This window comes from Marmota monax, unplaced genomic scaffold (genome assembly GCF_021218885.2).
Source record: "Marmota monax isolate L192 unplaced genomic scaffold, Marmota_monax_Labrador192_F-V1.1 WCK01_AAM20220418_F8-fsc00230, whole genome shotgun sequence".
NCBI classification, from domain to species: domain Eukaryota; kingdom Metazoa; phylum Chordata; class Mammalia; order Rodentia; family Sciuridae; genus Marmota; species Marmota monax.
The window spans coordinates 6,059-25,843 of NW_026693365.1; the positions used below are offsets into that span (position 1 = coordinate 6,059).

General features: G+C 52.9%; 2 protein-coding genes across 2 annotated transcripts; one reads left to right on the forward strand and one right to left on the reverse strand.

The window, feature by feature from the left end:
* Window positions 1-1,255: 1,255 nt before the first annotated feature.
* Window positions 1,256-4,840, forward strand: LOC124101166 (olfactory receptor 9S13-like). Its single transcript, XM_046456951.2, is given in 2 exon segments — window positions 1,256-2,935; window positions 2,938-4,840. Coding segments are annotated over 2 exon segments (945 nt in total). The 5' UTR covers window positions 1,256-2,862; the 3' UTR covers window positions 3,810-4,840.
* A 10,474-nt stretch (window positions 4,841-15,314) lies between these two features.
* On the reverse strand, window positions 15,315-19,172 carry LOC124101169 (COP9 signalosome complex subunit 9). Its single transcript, XM_046456955.2, has 3 exons — window positions 18,971-19,172; window positions 17,777-17,849; window positions 15,315-15,561 (listed from the first exon to the last, which is right to left on the reverse strand). Exons 1-3 carry the CDS (start codon window positions 19,031-19,033, stop codon window positions 15,524-15,526), a joined length of 174 nt encoding a protein of 57 aa, XP_046312911.1. The 5' UTR covers window positions 19,034-19,172; the 3' UTR covers window positions 15,315-15,523.
* Between the last annotated feature and the right edge of the window lie 613 nt (window positions 19,173-19,785).

Consider the following 19,785-nt stretch of genomic DNA (forward strand, 5'->3'; position numbering starts at 1 on the left):
CAAGAGACACACAGGAGGTGAGGGAGCAGGACTGTCTTGACCAAGAGACACACAGGAGGTGAGGGAGAGGGACTGACCTGACCAAGAGACACACAGGAGGTGAGGGAGAGGGGCTGGCCTGACCAAGAGACACACAGGAGGTGTCTTGACCAAGAGACACACAGGAGGTGAGGGAGAGGGACTGACCTCACAAAGAGACACACAGGAGGTGAGGGAGAGGGGCTGGCCTGACCAAGAGACACACAGGAGGTGAGGGAGAGGGGCTGACCTGACCAAGAGACACACAGGAGGTGAGGGAGAGGGACTGACCTGACCTAGAGACACACAGGAGGTGAGGGAGAGGGGCTGGCCTGACCAAGAGACACACAGGAGGTGAGGGAGAGGGGCTGACCTGACCAAGAGACACACAGGAGGTGAGGGAGCAGGACTGTCTTGACCAAGAGACACACAGGAGGTGAGGGAGAGGGACTGACCTGACCAAGAGACACACAGGAGGTGAGGGAGAGGGGCTGACCTGAACAAGAGACACACAGGAGGTGAGGGAGAGGGGCTGGCCTGACCTAGAGACACACAGGAGGTGAGGGAGAGGGACTGACCTGACCAAGAGACACACAGGAGGTGAGGGAGCGGGACTGTCTTGACCAAGAGACACACAGGAGGTTAGGGAGAGGGGCTGGCCTGACCAAGAGACACACAGGAGGTGAGGGAGCAGGACTGTCTTGACCAAGAGACACACAGGAGGTGAGGGAGAGGGACTGACCTGACCAAGAGACACACAGGAGGTGAGGGAGAGGGACTGACCTGACCAAGAGACACACAGGAGGTGAGGGAGAGGGGCTGGCCTGACCAAGAGACACACAGGAGGTGAGGGAGAGGGGCTGGAATTCTTAAGATTATGGGGAGTCTTGAATATAGACTAAATATATCCTGCCTGAGCTTTAGAGGACAAAGGGAGGAATGCTATGGTTTCAATATTAGTTGTCCCCCAAAAGTTCATGTGAGAGAGAATGCAAGAAAGTTTAGGGGTGATATGTGGGTATGTGGGTTATGAGAGTTTTAACCTAATAAATGAGTTCCTCTGATTGATAGGGATTAATTGAGGGCCTGTAGGCATGGAGGGTGTGACTGGAGGAGGTGGGTCATTGGGGGTATGCCTTTGGGTATATATTTCATGAAATGAGAATTCTCTGTCTCTCTCTTTCTCTCTCTCTCTCTCTCTCTCTCTCTCTCTCTCTCCTTCCTGAGACATGTTCTCAGTTGCTTTCCTCCCCAACACCCTTCTGCTATGATGTTCTGCCTCCCCAGGGGCCCAGAGCAAATCATTGGTCCATCTATAGACTGAGCCCTGACACTGTGAGCACCCCAAAAAATTCTGGGGCTCTAATTTTTCTGGTCAGGTCTTGTGGTCACAGCAACAAAAAAGTAGACTAAAAAAGGCAGGCTAGTGAATGTAGTGGCCCTGGGACACAAGACACCAGCAGAAGACCCCAGACATGCAGACACATGTGTGGGGACAGGGCCAGCTGCACAGGGCCGAGGTGCAATGGGGTCAGGAGTAAGAGGATTCTTAACGTCCGTCACTTCTTACTTGTTCAAATTTCCAAGCATGAATTTGTTTTGAATTTAGGAGACAGAGAAGAAAGGACACAGAGACAAAAAGCATGGGGGGCCCCACTGGGAGGAGATGGTGATGACACACAGATTGGCCACAGCCCTGCAGCTTGGGGGCCCAGGGAGTTGGAGTCCAGGCACTGCAGAGGCCCAGAGCCTCACTAATTGGCCATTGGAGGCCAAGTACCAGCCCTGCCAGGTACACAGTGACCCCAAGTGAAGGTGCCTTAACACGCTGCCCAGCTGGCAGGACAGGAGAGGAGGCGGACGTGGGGCCCCTGCGCTTCACAAAGCCTAGGAGCCTGCTACACACACAGCCTGGGCCCAGAGCCTCACTGGACCTACTACTGCCTGCCGCCTCACTCACTGCTCAGGAGGTCACAGCTGAGCCGCAGAGGACAAGGGGACTGGGCATCCGCCTCCCTGTCTCCAGCACAGACTTGGCTCAGGAGCACAGGGACCCTGGAAGCACAGCTGCTGGCTGTATGACCATGGGCAGTCCTAACCCTCACCTGGACAGGTAAGGTCAACACACCACCTGCTCAGGCCTGCCAGGACCAGAAGCTGACCATGAGTGAGCAGGCAGCAGGGCTGTGTATGCAGTAAGCACTCAGGCCTTGCCCCAGCAGGGAGGCAGAGACCACTCCCCTGCCCGCACCCTGCCCTGCACCCTGCCCTCCACCCTGGTGGCTGGGCAGGGCCTGTGAGCCTTGGCCTGAGCACCCGCTGGCTGCCCCTTGCTAAGCACAGGCTCCGAGTCTGCAGGCTGGGGCTGCGGCTCCTGCATTTCCACCAGCTCCAGGGGCCAGGGACGCTGCTGGCTCAGGACCACGCTGTGCACAGTAGGCCAGGGACAGTGGGGAGGACAGGCCATCCTATCACACCCAGTCAGTCCTCCAGCTCCCCAGCAGATGGGCACCCTCCCTACCCCGTGGCCAGCTGCTCATTCCACTGGGCCCAGGGATGGCCCTGCGTCCTCACCAAGCTGACAGCTCTGCTCTGTCCCTCTTCCCACGTGAGTCAATGACCTTGGCCTTGGGGTGGGCATTCCAAGTATCTTCAGCTCATCACAAGGTCAAGCCGTGCAGTCAGGTGGGCACCACCAAGGGGGTGTTCAAGAATTCTCTGGTTCAGTGTGCAGCATGGCACTGACACGTCTCTGTACTCCACAAAATACGTGACCACGTCCCGTAACCTGCTCAATCTCACTGCCTCCTCTGTCCTCTCTGCCTGCTGTCCCAGCGCAGGGCCATGCCGACCCTCAGAAACGGAAACCTCTCAGCACTGCCCTGGCGGGAGTTTGTGCTGGAGGGCTTTAGAGGAGGGTGGAGGTTCAAGCTCTGCTCTTTGCTGTCTTCCTGGCCCTCTATGTGCTGACCGTCCTGGGCAATGTCACCATGATCGTGGTCATCACCCTGGATGCCCGCCTGCACTCCCCCATGTACTTCTTCCTCAAGAACCTGTCCTTCCTGGACCTCTGCTACTCCTCCGTCATCGCCCCCAATGCCCTGGCCAACTTCCTCTCCTCCAAGGCCATCAGCTTTAGGGGATGTGCCACCCAGCTGTTCTTCTTCTCCTTACTGGCTACCACTGAGGCTTTCCTCTTGGCTGTGATGGCCTATGACCGCTTCTTGGCCATCTGCAGCCCCCTGCAGTACCCTGCGACCATGTGCTCCAAGACATGCTCTCGCCTGGTGCTGGGCACCTACTGTGGAGGCTGCCTCAACTCCATGGTACAGACCAGCCTCACCTTCCAGCTGCCCTTCTGCGGCTTCAACCGCATCGACCACTTCTTCTGTGACGTGCCCCCGCTGCTCCAGCTGGCCTGTGCCAACACGGCTTTCAATGAGCTTCTCCTGTTTGGCCTCTGTGGTTTCATCATTGTGAGCACTACACTAGCGGTCCTGGTCTCCTATGGCTACATCGCAGTGACCATCCTCAGGATGCGCTCAGGATCTGGGCGGCACAAGCTCTTCTCCACCTGTGGCTCCCACCTGACAGCCGTGTCCTTATTTTATGGAACACTATTTGTGATGTATGCCCAGCCAGGAGCTGTGGAGTCCATGGAGCAGGGCAAGGTGGTCTCCGTCTTCTATACCCTGGTCATCCCGATGCTCAACCCCCTCATCTACAGCCTGCGGAACAAGGACGTGAAGGACGCTCTGCAGAGGCTGGGACAGAGGCACATCGCCATGTGAAGAAAATTCTGGTGAGAGTGTCCATGGAGCTGGACTGAAGGGCTCTATGGAGATATCTGATCTTCCAACTGCTCTCTACTTCAAAATGCACTTGAAGGTGTTGGGGCACATGTTCACCAAGGTCCTTTGAGCATTTCATGGACCAGATGTTTATTACGTGTGAGATGCACGGGTGGAGAAGGCTGGTCTACATGCAGAACTCTGACCCCAAGAAGACTGGGTGGGCACCATGCAGAACTCTGGGGAGGACTGACAGCCTGACCACAAGAAGCCTGGGTGGGCACCCAGCAGGGCCTTGCCTTCTGCCTCCTCCTTTGCATCTCTGAGCCATTTCCCAGGCTTTAGTTGGTCAGAGGATAGATATGGTGCACCCTGATTAAAGTCGTCAGACAACAATGTGTGTCTCACTAACCCAGCTTTCACCCAGACGCAGAGCCTGGCTGGCCGGTGGCCTCCCGTGATGCGAGTGAAGGGTCTGCCTGCCCGCTCCCTCAGCCCATCTTCCACACCAGTGCCAAGGAGCTACTAAAAATAATAACTGTTTACAGATCAACAACCAAGCCATCCCGCAGAGCGAGTCTGGCATCAGGTGGAGCAGGGTTGGCTGTGAGTGGCCCAGTCTGACAACGAGAGCCCGTGTGCGAAGGAGCTGCAGGGGGTCTGGGCATCGGGGTGGCTTCTCTTGGGGCAGAGCTTGCCCAGGCTCCTGGGACCTGGTAGCCCCTTCCTAGCCTCAGGATGGACCTGGGAGAAAGTAAAAAGCTGCACTGTGTGTGTGTGACCATAACTGTATACATCATATACACACAGTGTGTGTGCACATGGATGCAGAGCAGGACTTATCCCTTCTGGTATATGCACATATGTCTGTACATGCACAATAAAAACACTAATTCCAAGGGAAAATACACAAGTTTCACCTACAACTCAGCAAGTTCAACATTTGCAGGTCAAGAGAAGGTACGGCTCACTCCACCTGCCTGTCCTCGCCCTCCGGGTTAGCCTTACCCTGACTAACCACATTTTCAGGATCTGGGTGGCACAAGCTCCTCTCCATGGAAAGTTCTGTGAAGACAAAAGTACTTTGTCTTCACAGAACTTTCCATGGAGAGGTATGCACGATTTGTCTTCTGTTTGACCACTACTGCTCGCCCATGTCCAGCTGCCTGTAACGGAGCCCTTGGCTGTCCACCGTACATGATTCCATTACAGATGTTCCTCAGTTGCAATGGGATTACACCCCGTAAGCCCAAGGTAGGTTGGAAACATCATAGGCTGCACTGCATCCAATACTTGTCACCTACAGGTCACAGTTCGGCCTGGCCTACCTAAGCATGCTCAGAAGGCTCACATCAGTTTTGGGATGGGAAAAATCATCTCACAGGAGCCTCTCTGATACCAGTGTTGAGTGTCACCTAAATCCTTCAACATGTCCAGGAAGGGAAAGCAGAGCAGTGAAAGGGTAACTCACAGCATCAGAGAATCAGGAACCGTTAAGTCAAACCACTGTAAGTCAGGGACCACCTGCATACAGTACTGACATGGTCATTCACTCATCCTCCTACTGACCATGGACATTTTGGTTGTTACTAATTACTGGCCCTTAAAATAATTCTGTTCTTTTAAACATCTTTTCCTGTGAATGAAATGAAATCCTGCGGGCATTCTTAAACATGAAATTGTTCACCCAAATAGTTTTCCAAACATGATGCCAATTTCTGCTCACATTGACCAAAGCAAACACGATTTCCATTGCTGTGTATCATCAGGAGCAGGTGTGCGCTTCAGGAGCAGGTGTGTTCTGTTTCACAAGCTTCCCCATTCGGGGGTTAGTGATCACACGTCCCTGCCATTTTCATTGTCATTTCTTGAGTGGCTCATGAGCTCACCCACCTTTGCACAGAACAGACATCTGGATATTCTTTGGGGGGAAGTATATCTGTTTTGCCCATTTTTCCACTGTTTTCTTTTTCATATTGATTGTAGAAATTCTTCACCTCTCCCATCCTTATGAACCCCTTGTTGGTTATTTGATTTGAAAATACTTCTCCCACTTGGTAGTATTCACATCCACATAGTTGTTTTTCTTTTTTTAAGTTAGTCAACATCATTCTCTAAACTTATTACCAGGTAACTGTGTTGGTCACTTCCTTCATGGTTCTGTGGCATTTAATACTTGCCTATGCTACGTCCCCAAAGATACTCTTCTCTGATATCTTGTTATTTTTAGATCTCTTTGCTGAGTCTTTCATTCGGTGTCCACATGCACACAAAATTGGTGATGGCTTTTGTGCTTCAGGGGTAAACTGTGTGTTGCACATGGTTACTCACAGGTTCCCACTGGCCTGACCATGGCCACCTTGAGTCGACCCTGCCAGGAGCCCTGTGTTGGCTGATTCCTGAGGCCACTTCCCGGCACAGACAAAAGCCGCCCAGGTGTGGGGCTCAAGTGCGGGGATGCGCCCAATGTCCTTGATACTGCCTCCAGGTAACCCTGTGTTCTGCAGGACGAAGTCACCTTGGTCCTGGATTGCTACGCAAGCCCCTCCTTCTTACCCAAACTGCAGGGACCTGATGGCCCTGCTGCTTCCCAGGACCACACATTATCACAAGTCCAGGAAGCTGCATGGCAGCCAGCCTTCCATCTTGGGCCCCGTGGCCAGTGCTCAGGCCCTGGGTGCAGGTTTTCTTTTTGTAACTTGTTTTTAGATGTGCATGACAGCAGGGTGTACTGAGATATGACACATACATGGGGAGTGACCCATTACAGTCCTGAGCCCATTCTTATGGCTGAACAGGATTTTGTGGAGTTACACTGGTCATGTGTTCACGTATGAGCACAGGAAGGTTATGTCCCATTCACTGACCTAAGAAACACTTTTTAAAGCACCTTTTCTCTGGAGTTGTGCTTGGTCACCAAGTCATTAACCAGGTGCCCCTGTGGGCATGCTTGCTTCTAGAGACTGTATTCTGTTCTATTGGGCTATTTCAAAATACATCATGGAATCTTAAAGGTAAAATGTTATAATAAAAAACTCTTTAATATCTATGGTGTGTAAACTATTAGGAAATAAAGTGTAGATACTCTTGAAAGATGTAGCGGGGACCAAGGAGAGACCCAGCGTGTCTCTGGCTGACGGCATCCCACATGACAAAGCTCCTGATGACGTGGCACAGCCAAACCAGCCAAGGCCTTTCCAACCTTAAGGTGAGGATAGGAGCCACCTCACACTTCTCTGGAACAGTTTTAAATGCACAGTGGGAGGGCATGCCCTGCCCAGCTGGAGCAGTGCCATGCTGCAGCACATGGGTCTGGGTGTGAATGGACTTAGTTAGAGGCCCTGGCATCTGGCTGGTCTGCTTCTCGGTCCCTCTGCCCACCTTGGCCTTCCACCAGGTGCTCATCAGACCCTGGCAGAGGGCTTTTAAGCCTCTGCCTTAGGCTTGAGGGGCTGCTGAGACCCAACCCAGAGCAGTTTGCCACTCTGGTGCTCTCAGGGACATCCTGGACCTTCTCTTGCCACATAGGCCAGTGCTCCCCTTGTCACGACCCTGCAGTCGTCCCAGAGCCCCCTTCATAGCCTACGGGGTGCACCATATCATTTTACCCTCTGCCCTTCTCCAGCACAGTCCCAGGGTCAGTTCCAGGACAGTCCTCAATGCCCTCTTCTCATGTGCTTCAACTGTGGCCACGCTTGCCAAATCACTTCCCTTCTCACAGTGAAGGCAGCTGCGTGTGTGCATGGGCACAAGAGAATGCACATTGGTGCATGCCGACCTCAAGTCAGAGACCACATCTCAGTTCTCTCTAGTCTAGTGCACAGCCCCTCGTGGCTACTGAACACGGGCTGACCTGAGCTGAACCCCCAGCAGCTGCACTTTCTCCTCCTCCTCCTCTCCTCTCCCCGCTCCCCCACCCCGAAGACCTGCTCATCATCCTCACCCTTCCCTCTAGCTCAGGCAGGTCTGTGGGCTGCTCACCTCGCACTCACTCCCAGGAGCATTTCTTACAATACTCTAGACTTCACACCTCTGCTCGTGCTACTCTTCACCCCTCTGCAACCTGCTCTCTGCATCTGCCACTGCTCACTGTCCAGACCTAATGGGCATGTCCCATTCCTTGTCAAGGAAGACCTCTGAGTGGACCCGGGTACCATCTGTCAATTGCTCTTTGGTGGCTGTCTTCCACTGGTGTCTGTTTGGGACATTCATCAAGCTTTGTGCTTTCTAAACACTCTGGTCATTCCTGCATGACCAGACATCTTTGCTGGGCACTCTTCTCTGTGCTGGCTAACTACTGGCACCCCTCAGGGGCTGGTCTTGCCCCTCACATCCTGCAGTCTGCTTTCCCTCCCTTGGTGACCTCCAAGGTCACTCTCCATGACATCCCCCCACCCATCGAGCTCCCCTCCACAGCACACATACACTAGGTGTGCACTCCGTGTCCTTCACAGGATGCCCAGGCCCTGCTGCCCTCACCAGGACAGGAAACGCTGAGCCAAAGAGAGCTCTTTTGTGCCCTTTATCAATGAACACCCTGCTGCTAGGGCAATCATTATTCTGATGATCTCTAAGAACAAAAATGACTTTTGTCTGCTTAGAGAATCCCAAAAATCAGTTCATGTGAGATGTATTCTTCGTAGACTTACCTGATGCAACAGATGCCCTGGGCCGTCCTCGCTGCTGCCCAGGACGGCTGTCCTCGCTGCCGCCTGCGACGGCAGTTCCCTCTTTTCCACTGCTGTTCAGTATTCGATTGCTCAAATCATACATCCCTTCTGTGGCTGGTGGACAGTAGAGCTATTCTAACTTGGGGACATCATGAGCACACTGTTAGGAACAATCTCCTGTGTGTCTTTGATGGTACAAGGAATTATTTCTATTGCAAATATGCCAAGTAAACTGGAAACTGTTGTGTCATTGAGACACACAGCTTCAGCAGGCCATGCCAGGTGAGATGGCCTTGGAAAAGCTCTAAGAATCTACCAAAAAAAAAAAAAAATCCCTTAGAAAAATAAATCAACCTCAATCTCAGGATACAAAGTCAGCACACACAGCCAATTCCACCTCCACACCAGCAAGGGGTGACTGCAGTTTGGACTTCCCTGTCATATGCAATATGCCAAGTAAACAAAATATGTTAGAATAAACTTAACAAAATGCTAAAGTACATTAACAAAAAAGTATAGAATATCAATGAAAAATTAAAAAGCCTAAATGAAGGGAGCTAAAGTGTTTGTGAACTGAAATATTCTACATTGCTAAGATACTCATTTGTTCCAATTTGGTCTCTAGATTCATTGCAATCCCCATCAAAATCCAAGAGACATTGATGACCTAATTCTGAAATTTATATGGAAAGAAAAACCACTAAAATAATTATATTAGCTATCTATTTCCACATCAGCTCAAAAGTCTAGAATCATATATATATATTAGATCCAGGTGTGCCTGAGGCTCCTCGGATTTGGTTCCTTAGGTACAATTTACAAGTATAGTCTTTCTTGATCTATAGACCTGCGAGACTAGGGAAGCTGTCAGATCCCCGTGACCATCGTAACGATGGGGGATGGTCAGACAGGTATGGATAACTCTTTTTTTTTTTTTTAAGAGAGAGAGAGAGAGGTTTTTTTAAATATTTTTTAATTTTCGTGGACACAACATCTTTATTTTTTATGTTGTGCCGAGGATCGAACCCAGCGCCCCGCGCATGCCAGGTGAGCGTGCTACCGCTTGAGCCACATCCCCAGCCCCGAGCCCCAGTCTTTACTCAACAAACTGATCGCACGCAGCACAACAGCGCTTCATCTATGCTGCTCACGAGAAGAGAGCACCCAGTCCAGGCCACCTCCAGGAGGGTGTTAAACACAATGTGAATACCAGGAGGCAGCGGTCTCTGGGGCCACCGTGGAAGCTGCCTACCTACCACGCTAGTCACAGACTGGAAGAAAATATTTGCAGATTATATATGTGATAAAGGATTACATTAGATTATACACAAACATAATTTTAAGTAAGAAAACAACCAACCAAACACAAATGAGTAAAAAGTGGTTAATTTTTACTTCATCAAAGAAGACATACAGATGGCAAACCATCACATGGCAATACGCTCAACACTAGCAACTAGGAAATATACCTCAAAACCACGATGGCTCCTTAGCACGCTCACCAGCATGGCTGAGACAGAAGGCGGCAACTGGGGCTGTCACAGACTGCTGGAGAGAATGTGGAGACCTCTGGGAAACAGCTTGGCAGTCTATTAAAAAGCTAAATGTACACCTGCCACATTCCACCCAACATGGTGACCTCCAGCTCTAGCTGTTTTCCTGAAAATGACGACTTAATTCTTTTTGTGACTGAAGAATACTCCATTGTGTATATACACATGCATTTTCTTTACCCTTTCATCAGTTGACAGATACTTAGGATACTGTAAATTGTGCCTTAGAAGACACGGGTGTGCATTTACCTTTGTGACATGCTGGCCTTAGCTTCTGCAGGTGTAATGGGGAGGCAGGGTCAACTGCGTCACACGTGGTAATGCTACTGCGCCCTTTCTGAGGAGCCTGCACTCTGACGGCCTCGGTGGCTGTATTTGCATTCCCACTGCAGTACCTAAGGGGTCCTCTCCCCTGTGTCCTTGCCAGCAGGCACTGTTGTTTGTGCCCTTGAAGACAGTCAAGGTGACTGAGGGGGAACAGAACCTCAGTGTGGTTCTAATTTGCATAGTCCCAAGAGCTAAAGATGTTGAATGAATCTGTATGAAATTACTGCCCATTGTACTTCGTTTGAGAGGTGTCTGCTCAGTTCACTTGCCTGATTTTGACTGGGGTTTTTCTTTCTTTCTTTTTGGTATTAAGTTGGCATTCTTTCTTTCTTTCTTTTTACATTACAGACACTAATTCTCTGCCATGGTTTCTGTATTCGGTGTCCCCCAAGTGCTCACCTGCAAGGATGTTCAGATATTAAGTGACTGGGTTATGGAGGCACTAAAGGACTGACTGGGCGGTAACTATAGGCAGGTCAGGTTGGAGCTGAGCTCTCTCTGCTTCACGGTGCCATGTCCTGAGCTACTTCCCCTCCATGCCCTCCACCACGATGTTCCGCCCCACCTGGGCCCAGAACCACGAAGCCAACTGACCACAGATTGAAACTCTGAAACCATGAACCAAAATGAACTCTTCCTCTGCTGTTCTTCTTGGGGTATTTGGGTCACAGCAATGAAGAGGTGCGGAAGCGCTGCTGTCACAAGAGTGGCTGTCCCCGTTCTTCCGGCTGTCTCTCCACTGTTTCCTTTGCTGTGCAGAAGCTTCTAACTTGATATGATCCCATCTGTCAATCCGTGCTCTTGTCTGAGCTACTGGAGTCCTTACTCAAGAAGGGACTGCCTGGGCCTGAGCCTGGGCCTTGAAGTGTCTCCTGTTTTCTTTGGACACTGCCCTTCTCCAGGGCCGGCCTTGGGGAGCCGTCTCACCACTGCCTGCTCATGTGCAAAGTGAGCACATACCCACTGGGCAATGTCCTGAGGATGACATGACAGAATGCAGATGTGGGGCTCACATGGGCTTCAGTGAATGGCACCTTTTAGGATTTATGATCCTTGGCAAGATGTTAAATAAATAAAAACCAAAACTGCTCCAAATGCTATTTTCATTCCAGGTTTGCTGGTTTTCTGCCTCAGCAAGAGTTCTAACAGGTTCTTCCAACGTTTACGTAACTGCACTGGGCACAGTTGGGGACAGAGGTGAGCCTTCCAAGTGACAGTATAAATTAAGTTCAGCAAAATATATTTTGAAGTTGAAGCAGCCAAAAACAAAAAAGAAAAAACAAGCCACCACCAGGGGACAAGGGGAGAAAGCGCCACCCCAAAGCCACCTTGCCCGAGGCGGCCTCAATCTGCAGACCACGACCACTTCCACATCCTGACACTCGAATCCAGGGGGCAGGGGCTGGCAGACTCCCAGTTGAGCAGAGACTCTCAGATGCAGGGAGGTTCCAGCTGAAAGGAGGCCCACCTGCAGCACAGTCTGCCACAGGCTGCCCCCAGCAAACTCCCTTCCCAGGTCCAGGAACAGAGGCCACCCACAGCTCTGGAGGCCAGTCCCCCTTCAAAGCACATGCTAATTAATGGCCCTTGACCTTGAAGGCCATACCTGCCTTCTTTGCTTTAGCTGCAAACAAGGAAGCAAAGAAAACGGTACAAGATCGCAGCTTGGGGCTGACTGCATGTCTGGGATGGACAACTGCTGCTCAGGAGCACAGCCCATCCCAGGTGGCCAGCCACCCACCCACCCCATCCTCCCTCTCAACAGCACACCCTCTCCTGAGGCTCCTCTTCACTCTCCCAAGTGCTTCCTTCCAGGTGAGATGGGGGCCACCTGCTCCCCAGCCCCTACCCACCCACGGTGTGTCCTGGGTTTTCACAGCTCTTTCCACGGGCCTTAAGCACAATCCTTCCTGAAACACGTTCACATACACACGGAGCTGAACACACAAGTCTGTGATCACAGCTGGAGGTTCTGGGGGGCTGCAAAGGTGGAGACCTGCAGGGCTTTGTGTACGCGTATGCCCCACGTACACTCACCTAAGAGCACACATCTCTGCACACAATGTGTCCTGTGTGCACAAACCCACAGATGAATACGCCAAGCAACACAACTCTCTACCCTGCTTCCCACCCAAGGACCAGGTGGACACCTCAGCTCACTGGCTGGCTGTGGGAGCCCACGGTGGCCACGGCATCAATCCCTCAGCTACTCACTTGGTTTTTTCCACGCTTGTTGGGTGGTATTGAGAGGTCAGCAGGCACATGGCCCTTCCCTGTTTACCACCCTTACGCTCTCTCTTTAGAAAAGACTAGGGGTACATGTTGTCCCAAGTGTGGAAGTGGCTGCTGTTGGTGAACTACTGTGCACGGCTGCTGGGTTCACGTAGCTTGCATGTCCCTAGGGCCAGGGATCCTGGCTGATTTTCCATATGGATTACCTGACCACTGCCACTGGGGGCACTGAGATCTCCTATGACTATTACCAGCAGCAATTGCACCTCGATCGGCTGGGTGGTGGCAGGGGCACATGTGACTGTTACACCTCCCGCCACCCCTGTCCCACCAAGGTGGGTGGTGTACATCCCTCACTGGCCTGGCGCATGTCATTCTGAGCGCCTTCAAACACTTACTGGCCATTTGGCTTGGCTCCTCCATGAACTTTTTTAAGTACTCTGTGCCCATTATTTTTTACCGTATTGCTTCGTTCATGCCTTTGCAAGCATCTCAACATCTGACAAACACCAACGCTTTGGCTCTAGGCACGTGACCTTGTTTCAGGAACTCCTTCCAAATCCACCCCTCATTTCCCTCATGGCCTCTTCGGAGAGGGCAGCTCTTGATAAGGGCAGGGGGTCTGCCACCTTTGTCCTCCAGAATTCTGAGTGACCTGGGCGAGCAGAGAGGTTTTTCGACAAGGTTGAGAAATCAGAGTGGAAAGCCGAGCGGAAGGCCAGAGTCCCTGCAGTGCCCAAATGTGCACACAGCAGCAGCGCACATCCGCGGGACTCTGACTCCACGGAAGCCGTTTCGCCCACATTAACTCAGAGCCCCCTTGCCCACCCCACAGGGAACACGTCACTGCTGCCCTCACTTCACAGCCCGAGGCAGACGCATCAGACCACCTCGGACAGCTGGGCTGTGCCGCAGGCATCAAGCTCCAGGAACCCTCAGCTACTGTGCTGCTCCCTGACCAGGCAGCACAGCAGGTGGGTTGCATGAAGTGCCTTGTCCCCCTGTGGGTGTCCCCAGGCAGGTCAGGTGTCTGGGGCAGTCTTACTTGGCTGGACCTTTTCTGCTCAGGTAAGGCTGACCATCACACCCCTGGGATCTGAGTTAGGGGCTCAAGCAGAACTCTCAAGCCAAGTGTGGCTTGAGGACAAATGGAAACTCGGGCCCCATGGCCCTTGCTACGCACGGACTGGCTGCACTCTTTGTGTTGCTGGTGCTCTGGGTCTGGAGGGGCACAGCATGGGGCTGACGCTCAGCACTTCTCTAGGTTGGCATTTTCTTCTCTCCAGAAAGACCTAGGACTTGGTCATTTTCCAAGCCTCTTGCATATTGATATACTGTTATTTCTATCTACTCAACAGATACTTGCTGAGCACCTTCTGTGCTAGAGGCTCCCCCTGATGCTGGGGACAAAGAAATCAAGCTATTTCTTAAACACAGATACCTATATACAAGTCAAGTGACTGCTCTTGAACACTCAGGGTGACAGCCATCTGAAGCACTCACACCCCTCAGAAATTACCCAGCAGCCACTAAAATCATAATTATGAGCAGCACTTTGTGACTCACCAGGGAGGGTAACCATGATTCACAGAATCCACCGGGCACCTAGGAAAGCTCGGAGCTGCTGGAGGCCTGCAAGTGCAGACACAGAACTAGATCCTGAAAAGATACACAGCATTCTGGTCTCACAGTGCCTGAGCCTGTCTCCTGAGAAGGGTGTGGCAGAAGCACACAGAGGGCTCAGTCCCCTTCACTCTAGGCTGAGACCTGAATCCTGAGCAAAGGACCAGTCCAGCTCCTGAGTGCCCAGCTTTGGCCTCAGGAGAAACAAAGGGACTTTTATCTAAGCACATTTTTCACAGTACTTTCTCACCTTGACTCTAAGCAGTGTCAAGGCAGGAAGAGTTCTACCATCAATAATGTCTTTTTTCTAAAACCTGCTTGTTCTGAAGTACCACTGGCACCAAGAGCTCAGAGATTTGTCTCTGGTCCCCAGTGGAGAAGATGGGCATTTCCACCTGACTCTGAAGAGGCAGAAGCCTGAGGACAGGGCAAGGAGGTGCTTCCTCCAGAAGGCCTTGCTGGTGACCCTGCCTGGACCACCCAATTACCTCCCCAGGCCCAAGGCTCCAGAGCCCAGCTGTATAACCCTCATGGCTGGCATGGAGTCACTAGAGAAGGCTGTTTCATTGAGGTTCTCACTTCTATCAGAACTGTAACAAGAACCTTCAGAACATTTAACTTTAGTAGAAAATATTCTTCAACTAAATCATCGCTGGCAGTGTGTGGGTCACCCACTGCTCCCTGCCCTGCAGGAAAAGGTCCTTCCATCAGAGTGGCTGGGAGCCACCACCCTGCACAGCTCAAGCTTGGCTGCTGCTGACTGGCTGGGCCTTCCCCATGTGGTCCCCATGGGACAGAGCCCTGGGTCATAAGCCTCAGGTCTGTGACAGAAGCCACTTGGATGAGGAAGCTGGAGGAAGAGACCAGACCAACGGGGGTGGCAGCAGTAAGGCTCTGCCCACTCAAGGAAATGCAGGGTCAGGAGTGCTGCAGCAGGACACCTACAGGTGACCAGCAGGCACCACACCAGAGGCACACCAGCCACCAAAAAGCAGCACATAGCGTCTGATCCTCCTTGCATGCTGATACACAGTGCACGCACCCAATCCACACACTCAGACGGCAACATCCACCCAGACATGCAAGAATCACAACTGCCCTGCGTGTGATGGTGTATTTTTAATAAGTGTGAGGACAAAGGCCATTCCACAGGAGATGATGAAGTGTCCAGGGGGTTAAGACAGTCCCCCACCCTCGGTTGGCCAGGTCCTGACTTCTAGTGATCTCCACGAGGTCTCTAAACCATCTGACACCGCCCTCTGTGCAGATTGGTGTGCTGTGCATGGCCATGTGTGCAGCTGGACCGGACTCACTGGACATCATCGTCATCAAAGAGATCTTCAAAATCTATGTAAACAGAACCCCACATTAATGGGCACATAGGGAAAGCATCCCAGAAACCCACTTCAAAGTTAATTACAGGTAGTTGAAGACACAGACAGCAAATGATGTGGCAGAGGCCTTTCCCCACGACAGATGCTCAGCTTTAGCTAACAGGGCTCACAATTCAAGGGGACAGTGTGGTTTCTACATGCTTTTAACCTGCTCTTACGCAGGAAGACACAGGTGTTGCACACTGACAGCCACCTCACAGCTGCACTGACACCTGTGCTAAGGGTGACATGCGGAGGGGCTGCAGAAAGGTGGCAGAAGGACTGCGCCACTGAGAATGGCCTTAGGGGGCCTGGAAGAGGTGAGTTCAAGACACAACGAAGACCCATTCCTGCCAGAAGCAGCTGGATAAACACACAAGGCACTGGCCGGGTGACCACAGCCAGGGCCAATTTGTCCTTCTGCTTTCCTCTGTGCACCTTCCAAGTTCTGGACCTCATGCCAACATCCCCTTCACCATGGGAAAAGAAAGAACTAAGCCCCCTCCTGTGGGCCCTGGCCTGAGGACGTGGTCAGACAGAGCGCTGGGGCAGGCCCCGCACTGGCCTTTTTGGGGAAGGGCAGCTCCTCTGGCCACAGAGGGAGTACTCGCTGCCCACTGACCTTTCTGTGTGGTGCTATTGCTCTAGACACTTCCTTCCCTCTCCCCAGAGCATCCCTCTGCTCCACATCTTCACAAGGAGACACCTTCCAGGGCAATCCCACCCAGCCCTCAGGGTGCAGTTCTGCCGTGCCTGCCACCTCGTCTAACTCCTCTACTGCACTATGAAACAAGCCAGGGAAGAGAGCAAGTCACACTCATCGTGAGGACCCACTGCCCAGCAGACAATGGATCCCAAAGTCCACCCAGCTGACGAGCCAAAGGGTTGTGGGAGAAACCTCAACTGAAGCCAGAGGCTCCTCGTGGACAACAACAGCCACCACCCAAGACAGGCAGCGCCTGCAGGAGGACTCTGACATGCTCCTGAGCCCAGAAGCAGGTGCACAGGAATCCACTGTCTTTGGAAATCCTTCTCACTGGAATCCAAGGGCTATCTTTGGAAATCTCAACACTGACCATTGAACACAGTCAATCATCTCTAATTTAAGAGGCTAGCAAAGGACAAAAGGGACTTTTGAAGATCACTGAACTGTGAATTAATGGTGCCAGCACTAGGAATGAGACGGCCTTGCCTGGTGAGAATCCCAGGAAGCTCTGGAAGGCGTCCACCCTTCCGCACCTTGTGTTCCCTTGGACAGAATTTAGAGAAAGGCTATTGAGGCTCTCAAAGCTCAGCTCCAAGGTTATGGGATGTCTGATATCAGTGGGTGGCAGCCAGGTCCCCTGGAAAGACTGCACCTTATTTAGCAGCAAGGTTCCTCCTCCTGGACAGTGAGCCAAACTAGCATGGACTCAGGGATTATTTGTAAAGGCAGACACCAACGTGGCAAGATCACACCCCAGCTGCTACTAGCGAGTAACAAAAGTTCTTTGTAGGGACAAAAACCATGTGATTACAGCGGGACAGAAAAAGGAAAGAAATCTCACTTACCCTTCTGAGCAGGAAATGTATGTTATGTTTCCTCTGTTTGAACCCTTGGTAAGGGCCCAAATAACCTGTATGGACAAAGCCTTCAGAAACCAGAGGAATAAGAGAAACATGGCCTCTAGCACACTTGAAGGTTCATGAGAGGTCAGCTTTCAGTGTGTTTGGTAAAACTTCCTGGGTAGCTACCATGAAAAGTTCTGAAACAAGATGAAGTGTGTCCTCGTCCCGACTCAAAGACTGGGAAGGGCTGAAGCCGGAGTGTGGCTGCTCCTTGCAAAGACAGCCAAGGGCAGACAAGTATGGGAAAGGAAGAAGGGAGGGAAGATCAGGAGAGTACAGCCACCCGAGAGAACCTGTCCAGGGTGACAGGGCAGCCACAACTGGCCGTTAGCATGTGCTAACATTCATGCCACGTACTCAATCTCAGGCCCTGGCATGTGAGACAGGAAGCAATTTCATGCTTCTCCAGATGTGGCCGACAGCCAGTGTGATCATTTCTGCACTGTACTCTGAGAACAGCAGTGTCTTGGCTTCACTCTTCCATGATCCTAATTATTCAGGTCACAAGATCGTCCCACTGTATTAACTTACAGGAAAAACTTTTAAATAAAACCAGGCATGCAGAATCCCAGCACCCTTACCATTAAAGAAGTCTGCATGGACTGCTTTCTCATTGGCTGCCAAGTCCATCAGGAGTCCAGTGCTGCCTCCTGCCTGGGGAGTGAAAGGCAAGTTATGTGAGCTCTTTCCCCAAAACAGCTTTGAGTTGTCATAGCATCCCATACCTCCAGGAAACAGGAACAGGGTGAGGGGTGACAGGCAAGTACTCAGGGTGGAGTTAAGAATTTTAGTTGCAAATAAAGAATGTGTGTGAAGGGGGAATTCAAGGAGCAGTTTTTAAAATTCTACATTCCTTAATTTTTCCCTTTCTTTCAAAAAGAGAATTCCCATTGCCCTGTGTGCCACTACTCACCTGTGGACCTCAAGTTCAGCCTCCAGTCCCCTCCTGGACACTGCACAGAGACCACAAGCATGTGCAACCCCAGTCTGGCAACTATTCTGGACCCCTCCCTTTTGAGAATGCAACCATTTCCCTTGGAAGCTGACCTGCCCTGGCCCTTGTGTGCCCTCAGAGCCTCCCACAGCTGAAGCTCCTCCTGGTGGCAAAATCAGGTCACTGCCACCGCTGGGCAATAGAATGCACTCAGGATTCTGCCCGTTGCTTAGTCGCCTGGGAAGGATCAGTGCAGGGTCCTCTGATGGTAGCTGTCTGGATGGCTGGCCACAGGAGCCTGTTCCTGCTCTGGTCCCTACACCCTCGAAGGTGTGTGCTCAACTCTTAAGTGCCAAACGCCTCCGTGCTCCGTTTCAGGCTGCTGCCAAGGTTCCAAGACTCCCCCCTTCTCAGCCAGCCTCCCCAACGCAACGCTACAGGAAGCCACGCAGACACCACCACGTAAATCCCACCGGCCTTATTCAGACCTTCTTCAAGTTTCCTTTCTAATTCCATTTTCCTACTCTCCCACTCCAAACCCAACTCCGAACTCTGCTAAGTGACCAGCCGCCTAGCAAATCGGAGCCTGAGGCCTCCCGCAGGGGCCTTAAAACCTGACAGGAGCTGGGTTCGGGGCCCCGGGAGTGGGATGCGCAGGACCCGCCCGCTCCGTGCCGCTCCACCATCTGGCCCTGCGTTCTCTCCTCCCTCCGGTACCCACCCCGCGGGCCCCGGCCAGGCTCGTCCCCAAGACGCGCGGGCGTCGCCAGGCGGGGAACCAGCTCCCGCCTTCCGGCAGCCGCCCCTACGCTAGGCCAGAACGCCGACGCTCCCACCTCACCTCGTCCAGGTCCACGTAGGGACCGGCGCCCTCGGGGAACATCTCGTCCACCGCCGGCTTCATCTCGGGCCGTCGCGCTCTGCCCACTTCCGGCTCGCCGCGCCTACTTCCGGCGCTCCCACCCGGCAGGTCTAGACGCTGGAGGACCGCGACTCGGTGGTGCCCGCCGCGGGCCCCGGTCAGGCGGGGTTTGCTTCGTGCCGCGCCATCGGGAGCTGGGCTGGTCTCGCCGACCTGCGTGCCCGGGGAGGGCGCCGGGAGCCGGAGGCTGCGTCGCAGCCGACGGGTGGAGGGAGCGGGGCGCTCTTGGACGTCGAAGCCCGACGTGGAGCGGGCCGGGCACGGCAGCTCTTCCCGGAGAAGGATGCGGACGCCAGGCTCGGGGACGCGCGGCGACGTTCACAGCCGCCGCGCGCCACCCGCGTCCGCGTTCTGGGACTGCCCGCGGAGGCGGGACCTCGCGGCGACCGGAGGACATCCCCGAGTCCTCGGAATACCGCACAGGGCCGCCCCGAGCCCCCTCCGGAGCGCGTCCCCGGTGGGAAGCGGACTCCTGCGAGCGCCGCGCCGTGGGCGAAGGCACAAACGGAACGGGCCTGTCCCCTGGGCGCAGTGCCACCCAGGAGGCACGTTCCCCCGCGGTCAGCGAGGGCCAGCCTCGAGGACATCGTGTTACTGAAATAAGCCGGTCACCTAAAGACACGGTGTCCCGTTGGAGGCGCCGGGAACGTGCCTGGTGACACTTGAATCTGGTTAAGGTGGAAATTTCATGTTGTATTGTTTTGCCACAATTTGTGACGGAGAAAAGGGGGTAG

Coding starts and splice junctions, on each gene's coding strand:
- LOC124101169 (XM_046456955.2), bottom strand. CDS start 19,033: ATGAAGCCGGCGGTGGACGAGATGTTCCCCGAGGGCGCCGGTCCCTAC. Junction 17,850..18,970: donor CCTACGTGGACCTGGACGAG/GTGAGGTGGGAG, acceptor TTCACTCCCCAG/GCAGGAGGCAGCACTGGACT. Junction 15,562..17,776: donor CCATGCAGACTTCTTTAATG/GTAAGGGTGCTG, acceptor CTGTTTACATAG/ATTTTGAAGATCTCTTTGAT.